This window comes from Leucoraja erinacea, chromosome 16, assembly GCF_028641065.1.
Source record: "Leucoraja erinacea ecotype New England chromosome 16, Leri_hhj_1, whole genome shotgun sequence".
Lineage (NCBI taxonomy): Eukaryota > Metazoa > Chordata > Chondrichthyes > Rajiformes > Rajidae > Leucoraja > Leucoraja erinaceus.
The window spans coordinates 1,682,501-1,692,500 of record NC_073392.1 but is presented as its reverse complement, the minus strand read 5'-3'; the positions used below and the strand labels follow the sequence as shown (position 1 = coordinate 1,692,500).

Here is a 10,000-nt window from a genome sequence, read left to right as displayed (position 1 = left end):
GGGAAGATTCAAACAAGAGGACATGACTTCAGAATTAAGGGACAGACGTTTAGGGGTAACATGAGGGGGAACTTCTTTACTCAGAGAGTGGTAGCGGTGTGGAATGAGCTTCCAGTGGAAGTGGTGGAGGCAGGTTCATTGGTATTTAAAAATAAATTGGATAGGCATATGGATGAGAAGGGAATGGAGGGTTATGGTATGAGTGCAGGCAGGTGGGACTAAGGGGGGAAAAAGTTGTTCGGCACGGACTTGTAGGGCCGAGATGGCCTGTTTCCGTGCTGTAATTGTTATATGGTTATATGGTTAAAATGGTCTCAGTTTAACTCGAAGCATCAATCTATAATTCACACTGATTTTCTACTCACTTTTAAAATATTGAAATGTGGTATTCAAGTCTCAGTCCAGTTGTCGATTGTGAAATGTATAGGAAGGTGATAGACACAAAAGGCTGGAGTAACTCAGCTGGACAGAAGGAATGGGTGACGTTTCGTGTTGAGACTCTTCTTCAGGCTGAGAGTCAGGGGAGAGGGAGGCACAGAGATATGGATGGGTAAGGTGTGGAAAACGAGATATCAAAGCGGGGACGAGAGGCTCAAGGTGACAACGACTGTTGTGAAAGTTGCTCCGTCACTGAGGAACCATTCGCTCTTAAAACAACGTTTAGATTTGTCACCCTGTGTTGTATTAACGCTGGCTTAACGCGGGATCGCGTTTAACCGTTTGTGGTGATTGTATAACGGCGCAAATCTTGCATGTTCTTCCACCGTTACTTTCCCATTCTTGGTGAAGCCATGTTACGGATGTAAAGAGGATTTTGAATCTTTCAATGTTTTTTAAGAAGGAACCGCAGATCGAAGATAGACAAAAATGCTGGAGAAACTCAGCGGGTGCAGCAGCATCTATTGAGCGAAGGAAATAGGCAACGTTTCGGGCCGAAACCCTTGGGTTTCGGCCCGAAACGTTACCTATTTCCCAAGGGATTCGGCCCCTGAAACGTTACCTATTTCCCAAGGGATTCGGCCCCGAAACGTTGCCTATTTCCCAAGGGATTCGGCCCCGAAACGTTGCCTATTTCCTTCGCTCCATAGATGCTGCTGCACCCGCTGAATTTCTCCAGCATTTTTGTCCACCTTGAATCTTTCAATGTTCGTTTGTAATATCGTGGGCTCCGTAAACCGCGCGGGCAACACGGCTCTTGATCTTTCTGAAAAAAACCCTCAAATAATTCGAGTTTTAATTTCCAGCCGCTTTGTCTTCGTTTAATTTAGTTCAGTTTGGTGTGGTCTGTTGTGGCGTGTACCGTGGTACAGTGAAAAGCTTGTGTTGCGTGCTAACCAGTCAGCGGAAAGACAATACTCGCTAGAATTTAGGAGATTGAGAGGGGATCTTATAGAAACTTACAACATTCTTAAGGGGTTGGACAGGCTAGATGCAGGAAGATTGTTCCCAATGTTGGGGAAGTCCAGGACAAGGGGTCACAGCTTAAGGATAAGGGGGAAATCCTTTAAAACCGAGATGAGAAGAACTTTTTTCACACAGAGAGTGATGAATCTCTGGAACTCTCTGCCACAGAGGGTAGTCGAGGCCAGTTCATTGGCGATATTTAAGAGGGAGTTAGATGTGGCCCTTGCGGCTAAGGGGATCAGGGGGTATGGAGAGAAGGCAGGTACGGGATACTGAGTTGGTGATCAGCCATGATCATATTGATTGGCGGTGCAGGCTCGAAGGGCCGAATGGCCTACTCCTGCACCTAATTTCTATGTTTCTATGTTTCTATGCTCTCTGGTTGTGGTAGGATGGTTCAGTTGCCTGTTAACCGCTGGGAAGAAACTGTCCCTAAATCTGGGGGCGTGCTAGATTAGACATCTTTGCAAATATTGCACAGGATACTCGCTTGCGGCACAGCGGTAGGTTGTTGTAGTGGTGGCGAAAATACCTGAGCCCTGTAAAGTGAAGCGCATCCTCGGCCACTATCAAAGTCTTGCCCTGCCATCATATCACTTTAACTCACAATAAACCTGTGTGAAAATATAGCACAAGTAGAAAAATAAAAATATTAAGAGCGAATCGCTTGTTGGAAGTATAAGAACAACCATCGCGATGAATGAAAGTGAATTAAATAATCTGGTCCAATATTCAACAGCGAGTCCAAAGTAACATGCAAACTATTTAATTTGGTAGCGTCAAATATAGATTCATCCAGGAATTGTGACGGCTTTAAAATGCACTGGAGCAAACTGTCTGTGTGATGTTTGTGTGAGTGTGTGTGTGTGTGTGTGTGTGTGTGTGTGTGTGTGTGTGTGTGTGTGTGTTGTGTGTGTGTGTGTGTGTGTGTGTGTGTGTGTGCTTGAGCGTGAGTGAAGTGACTCACAATAAACCTGTGTGTGAAAATATAGAGTGTGCAACTAGAGCGTGAGTGTGAGTGCGTGGTTGTGTGTGTGAATGTGCTTGTATGGAAGTATGAGTGTGTGAGTGTGCGTGTGAGTGTGAAAGTGAGTGTGTGTGTGTGTGTATATTTGCGTGTGTGTGCATGATGTGTGTGTGTGTGTGAGTATGTATATGTGTGTGTGGGTGTGTGTGTGTATATGTGTGTGTGTGTATATGTGTGTGTGTGTATATGTGTGTGTGTGTGTGAGTGGTGTGCGTTCCCGTGTGTTTCTAGGTGTGTGTCATGCGTGTGTGTGTGTGTGTGTGTGCGTGTGTGTGTGTGCGTGAGTGTGTGTGCGTGTGTGTGTGCGTGTTTGTGTGTGTGTGTGTGTGTGCGTGTGTTAGTGTGTGTGCGTGCCGTGTGTTTCTAGGTGTGTGTGCGTGAGTGAGTGTTTGTGTGTGTGTCTATGTGTGAGGATGTGTGTGTGTGTGTGTGTGTATTGGAGCAAGTGATAACATATTTCTACAATATAATTCAGTAACTTGCTGCCCTGAATAACAATATTCATTGAGAATGATTCGCCCTCAAACACCTTAGATTCAAGTGGAGCCGACCGTTATGTTATTATCTCCAATCGTCCAGGATACATTTAACAATATCATATTCACAATAATCCTTGATGGATTTAAGATTCATGTATTGAGGAAATGTAGTTCCGTTTTATGAACATTTGCAACCAGAATGCCTATCTATAACTCGAGGGGAAATGTGTAGGAAGGAACTGCAGATGCTGGTTTAAACAGAAGATAGACACAGAGTGCTGGAGTAACTCAGCGGGACAGGCAGCATCTGTGGGGAGTAGAGAAACATCACCCATTCCATCTCCCCCAGAAACTCTGCCTGTCCCGCTGAGTAACTCCAGCTTTGTGTCCAACTGCAGTTCCTTCCTACACGTTCTAAAATCTAATAGAATATCCAGTATCTGGATTATCATAAAATGGATTATAGACGTCTTCAATTTGAACGAAAATAGTTTATCTGATCGTCTTTTTGTTGAATGGGAACGAATGATTGGTGTTCTATCTGGTGTGTGGACTGGTCTTTGATGAGGTGCTCGCGTTCGGCTTCATTGGCAAGTTGGCAGGAAGCTGATATATGTTCACGCCAACAGCAGCAGGAGCTGCGTGAACTCCATGTGCACAAATCTGCTTGTTCATCTCGCCTCGCTGCTGATTTGGATTCTTTAGGGGGGGGGGGTTCGCGACTTAAACATGTCAAACCTCACCCAGGTGTTCGTTCAGCCGAGTCCATCGCTTGAGATGCTAACGTGACCGCCTCAGTAATTGAAGTTGGAACAGCCTTGAAATGAGAGGGAGAGAGGGAGAGAGGGGGAGGGGGCTAGATGTGGTTTTCCCATCGCCGCTCGCCAGAAACAGAATAGGATGTCCAAATCAAAGGAGCGAACGGAAGAGATTATAATATGTAAATTGGGATGAAAAGTTATCTGGAATAATTTGATATCATGCTTCACAAACGGGAAGCAGCAGCAAGAGGATTGCACAAGGGACGTGGTCCTCGAGTCTGCAATTGGAAACAGGAATCCAACTCGGCTGAACATTCAAATAATCTTTAATTTATGGGCGCGGTTCTGTTCTATTTAGAGTTTTTTGTTCTAAAGTCCGATTCTGTGGTATGGTAACATCGGGAACAGATGTGTCAGTGGTCGCGCTTTGATTCAACGCTGGTGACGGAAATATTTCTATGGCTTTGGTGAAAAAGAAATGCTTGGGCAATTTCATACTTTGACAGTTAACTCGAGGTGGGCAAAGTGCAGGAATAAACTCATTACCAATCCAAAACGCAGATCCTTTCAAGTGTTTGGCTTAAGTTGGAACAAACTAGACATATTTTGGGTGAGTACAGAATTAACCGATTCTACGCTGCCAGACATAAATGGTCGCTATGGACACGGGGCGTTCGTGTTTTGGACCGGGATTGTGCAGAGTTTTATCACCTTGTTCCAGCCGTCGTGGGTATTGCCGTTGTGTTCACCTGGTGAATTGTGTGCTTGTAAAAAATTAAAGTCATTTACGGAGATCGGCAGGTCAGACAATATAGAAGTCACTCCGAGGGATAAACCAGCCGTGTGTTACACAAGGTCAAATATTGCCAGTGAACAGGGCACACGTTAAATAAACTGTTCAAGAAGGAACTGCAGATGCTGGAAAATCGAAGGAAGACAAAATTGCTGGAGAAACTCAGCGGGTGCAGCAGCATCTATGGAGCGAAGGAAATAGGCAACGTTTCGGGGCCGAAACCCTTGGGTTTCGGCCCGAAACGTTACCTATTTCCCAAGGGATTCGGCCCGAAACGTTACCTATTTCCCAAGGGATTCGGCCCCCGAAGCGTTGCCTATTTCCTTCGCTCCATAGATACTGCTGCACCCGCTGAGTTTCTCCAGCACTTTTTGTCTGCACACGTTCAAGTAATGACTTGATATTAGTGAAGACCAGATCGATGATACACGGAATGCCCCCACGCCTTGCTCCCAGAGGCTTGTATCTTGTGAATGTGAATTGTGAATTGTGAAGAAGGGTCTCTCCAGAGATGCTGCCTGTCGCGCTGAGTTACTCCAGCACTCTGTGTCTATCTTCTGTTTAAACCAGCATCTGCAGTTCCCTCCTACACATTTCCCCTCGAGTTATAGATAGGCATTCTGGTTGCAAAATGTTGATAAAACGGAACTGCATTTCCTCAATACATGTGAATCGTGCAACGCTTGCGAGGGAAGGTTTGTGAGCTTTTACTGACCCCGTCTGATGGTCCCATCGTGTTGGTCCGTTCCTACAGAGAGTGGTGAATCTCTGGAACTCTCTGCCACAGAGGGTAGTCGAGGCCAGTTCATTGGCTATATTTAAGAGGGAGTTAGATGTGGCCCTTGTGGCTAAGGGGATCAGAGGGCATGGAGAGAAGGCAGGTACGGGATACTGAGTTGGATGATCAGCCATGATCATATTGAATGGCGGTGCAGGCTCGAAGGGCCGAATGGCCTACTCCTGCACCTAATTTCTATGTTTCTATGTTACTGCTAAATGTTTAAACGCACGCCGAGCCTGCAACGGTGGCGGGCAACTTACAGTTTTACTTGTTGTAAGGTCGTTCCGGGATAAAACATGTTTTAAAGTGTTCTCGCCAGCTGCCACCTTTTGTGAAGTGTTTTGTACCTAGAGGGGTTCGCTCAGCCGTTTGAGTTAAACCCTCGGATCATTTTGTCTTTCAAAACCCAAATTCCTACAAGCGAGTTTGTTAAAAGGACATTTTAAATGTAAGTGTATTTTTACCCAGAAGAAATTTTTAAAAAAACTTAAAAAGTCAACAAACATATTTAATGCGAATTCCCAGAACTATATGTCCTCCGATCTACCGGCCGCCCCCGTGTGAATGGGTTGACATACGAGCCAGCACCGCCATTCAATACGATCATGGCAGTTCATCTAGAATCAGTACCCGTTCCTGCCCTCTCCCCGTATCCCCTGATTCCGTCCAGCAACCAAGAGCTAAATCCAACTCTCTCTTGAAAACATCCAGTGAATTGGCCTCCACTGCCGTCTGTGGCAGAGACTTGCACCCGGGTGAACTGTCTAGACGGCCAGAGTCACACGCTGGAGTAACTCAGCGGGTTGGGAACAAGAGTGAGGCGACGGAGTAGGGGGGTCGCGGGTGGATGAGTTGCAGGATGATGGGGCCTGACCGTCTGAAGAAGGGCCTCGACCCCACCATAGAAACATAGATTCTCAGCGGGACAACCAGAGATGCTGCTGCTGCCTGTCCCGCTGAGTTACTCCGGCATTTTGTGTCTTATCATCAGCAAAAGCTTCCAGCTCTGTTGGCGACTTTTGACAACGACATTCTCACCTCCCGCGAACACCATTGAGGGGGGAAATAGACACAAAATGCTGGGGAAACTCTGGGGACAGGCAGCATCTCTGGAGAGAAGGAACGGGTGAACGGTTTCGTGTCGAGACGCTTCTTCGTTCGTTTGGCCATGGTTGAGAAATATCCCGAGCAGATGATACACGGGCATTGGGGGCAGTGTTCGGGGCCACGCCAGGGGCATGGAATACTCATCACTGTTTAGTTACTGCCCGGGTTGGGGTTTATTTCGCGCAGCGCTACGGTAAGATGTAGCTTCCATTGGTCGATGCAAGTCGCGGGCGCGTCAGGTATTAGAGGCTTTGTCTCACTGAGGCGTGACGGTGAACGGTGACAAATGGTCTGGTTATAAAGCATCTTTGCTCGAGCAGTAATTGCCCGACAATTACCCTGGTCCAAACACATCTGGTAACGCGTGCCAGATGTGCGAGGAATTGTCGCTCTGCCAATGGCAGCTTGAGGATGGGCCACCGACATCTGCGGGCACCTTTCACCCACAGATTCCCCGCCAGTGTCCCAGGCCTGCCATACCCTACCCTGCCCTACCCTGCCCTACCCTGTCCTACCCTGTCCCTACCCTACCCTGCCCTACCCCATGCCTTGCCCTACCCTGCCCTACCCTACCCTGTCCTACCCACTACCCTACCCTACCTGCCCTGCCCTACCCTGTCTACCCTACCCTACCCTACCCTGCCCTACCCTACCCTGCCCTACCTACACCACTACCTACCCTGCCACTGCCCTACACCCTGTCCTACCCTACCCTACCCTACCACTACCCTGCCTACACTACACTACCCACTACATACCCTACACTACTACACCCACTACCTACCCTACCCTGCCACTACCCTACACTACCCTGCCCTACCTACCCCCTATCACTACCCTGTCCTACACTGTCACTACCACTACACGACACTACACACTGCCCTACCCTGCCTTGCCCTACCCTGCCCTACCCTACCTACTGCCTGCACTACCCTGCCCACGACACTGCCCTACACTACACTATCCTACCCTACCCTACACTACACTACTACCCTACCCTACCCTACCCTGCCCTGCCCTACCCACTGCCCTACCCTGCCCTACCCTACCCTGCCCTACCTACCCTACCCTACCCTACCCCTACCCTGCCCTACCCTACACTACCCTACCCTACCCTACCACTACACCTGCCACTACCACTACCCACTACCTACACTACCCTGCCCTACACCATACCCTACCCTGCCCTGCCCTGCCCTACCCACTACCCTGCCCTACCACTACCCTACCCTACCCTGCCCTACCCACTACTACACTGCCCTACCCTACACTACCTACACTACCCTACCTACCCTATACCTACCTACTACCTACACTGCCCCACACCACTACCCTGCCCTACACCACTACACTACACTGCACTACCCTACACCACCCTACCCTGCCACTGCCCTACCCTACACCACACCACTACACCCGCCACTACTACCTACCCTACCCACTGCCCACTACCCTACCACTGCCCCACCCTACCCTGCAATACACCACTACACTACCCCGCACCACTACCCTACACACTACACTACACTACACTACACTACACTACACTACACCACACTACACCACACTACACACTACACTACACTACACACTACACACACTACACTACACTACACACTACACTACACACACTACACTACACACACTACACTACACTACACACACTACACTACACTACACTACTCACCCTACACTACACACACTACACTACACACACTACACTACACTACCCACACTACACTACACACACTACACTACACACACTACACTACACTACACACACTACACTACACTACACTACACTACACACACTACACTACACACTACACCTACACTGTATTTACTACAACAACGACACAATATTTACACTAGACTACACTACACCACACTACACACTACACTACACTACACTACACTACTACACTACACTGCACTACACACTACACTACACTACGCTACACACTACACTACACTACACTACACTACACTACACTACACCACTACACTACACTACACACTACACTACACACTGCACTACACTACATACACTACACTACACTGCACTACACTACACTACACTGCACTCACCCTCCCCATCCCTCCCCGCCCCTCCTCCCTCCCCCTCTCCACACTACACTACACTACACTACACTACACTACACTACACTACACTACACTACACACTACACTACACTGCACTACACTACACTACACTACACTACACTACACTACACTACACTACACTACACTACACTACACTACACTACACTACACTACACTACACTACACTACACTACACTACACTACACTACACTACACTACACTACACTACACTACACTACACTACACTACACTACACTACACTACACTACACTACACTACACTACACTACACTACACTACACTACACTACACTACACTACACTACACTACACTGCACTACACTACACTACACTACACTACACACTACACTACACTACACTACACTACACTACACTACACTACACTACACTACACTACACTACACTACCCCCTACACTACCCTGCCCTCAGTGTGACATGTTACCGCCGCTTGTCTTTGATCCCTGGCGCTCTAGCTGCGGTTTATGTTGTACAGGGCGTTGCGGAGGTGGCACACAGAGCGCTGGAGTCGGCTTTGAAAGGTACCATGGCCTTGACGTCTCTACTCCTCGCCCTCACCTTCCTGTCCGGCTGTAAACAGGCCGTGGTCGAGGCCAACTCTTGGTGGTGAGTAGCACGCTAGTCCTTCCTTTAAAAAACAAATAAATCAAACGCTCAGGTTGCGGGCGCCGATATATCTAGGGCTAGAATACTCATTGCACCATAACGACATTGGTAAGGAGGTTATCCACAACAACCGCCCTTGTCAGTGGGATTTGACACGACCATACATTGCAGTATTGGCTAGACTTCATCATTCAAGTGCTCCTTGCTAAGGAGGGAGATTTGAAAGAGGTTTTTACAAGGAACTGCAGATGGTGGTTTACCAACAAAAAAAGCACAAAGTGTTATTTAAAATAAAAGTATTAAAAAACAGAAAGGAATATTAGGAAACGGCCCCGTCTGATTGAAACATCTCACAATGTTGGAAATTCATCTGACTTTTCACTCCGGAGTTTCATTCTGTACTAGACCAAGTGCAGACCCGTTGGGTGTGTTTCCCCAACTGCGTTTGCGGGGGGGGGGGGGGGGGGGGGGGGGGAGGGGGGGGCTGCGGCATCGCACTAGCATTAACTACCCCCCAAAACACACAGGTGGGGGGAGGGGGGGGGGGGGAGAGAAGAGGGGAGGGAGGGGAGAGGAGAAGGAGGAAACGGGACAGATTTGGGAGGGAAATGAGAGCGGGGTAGGGGGTGAGAGAGGGGGGATGGGGAGAGAGATGTGGGGGAGGGGGGATGGGGGGGAGGGAGGGAGGGGGAGAGGGGTGGGGGGAGGGAGAGGGGGAGAGGGGGAGGGAGTGGGGAGGGGAGGGGGGAGGGAAGTGGGGGAGGGGTGGAGGGAGAGAAGGGGAGTGGGGGGGAGGGGTAAGGGGAGTGGTGGAAGAGGGACAGGGGGTACGGGGGAAGGGGGCGGGGGGGAGAGGGAAGGGGGTGGGGTAGAGAGGGAAGGGGGGTGGGGGGGGAGAAGG

At 48.8% G+C, this 10,000-nt stretch overlaps 1 protein-coding gene across 2 annotated transcripts in view; it reads left to right on the top strand.

Annotated features, from left to right (window-relative positions):
- wnt5a (wingless-type MMTV integration site family, member 5a) overlaps positions 1–10,000 on the top strand; it is a 56,983-nt gene that overhangs the window by 8,147 nt on the left and 38,836 nt on the right. Inside the window, exons 1-2 of one of the 2 annotated variants that reach the window (XM_055647521.1) lie at positions 3,857–4,281; positions 8,969–9,099. In XM_055647521.1, coding sequence (XP_055503496.1) covers positions 4,150–4,281; positions 8,969–9,099 — 263 coding nt within the window. In that variant the 5' untranslated portion in view covers positions 3,857–4,149. Of the gene's footprint in view, positions 1–3,856; positions 4,282–8,968; positions 9,100–10,000 lie in introns of those variants that run through there. The other variant, XM_055647522.1, reaches the window with a different exon arrangement.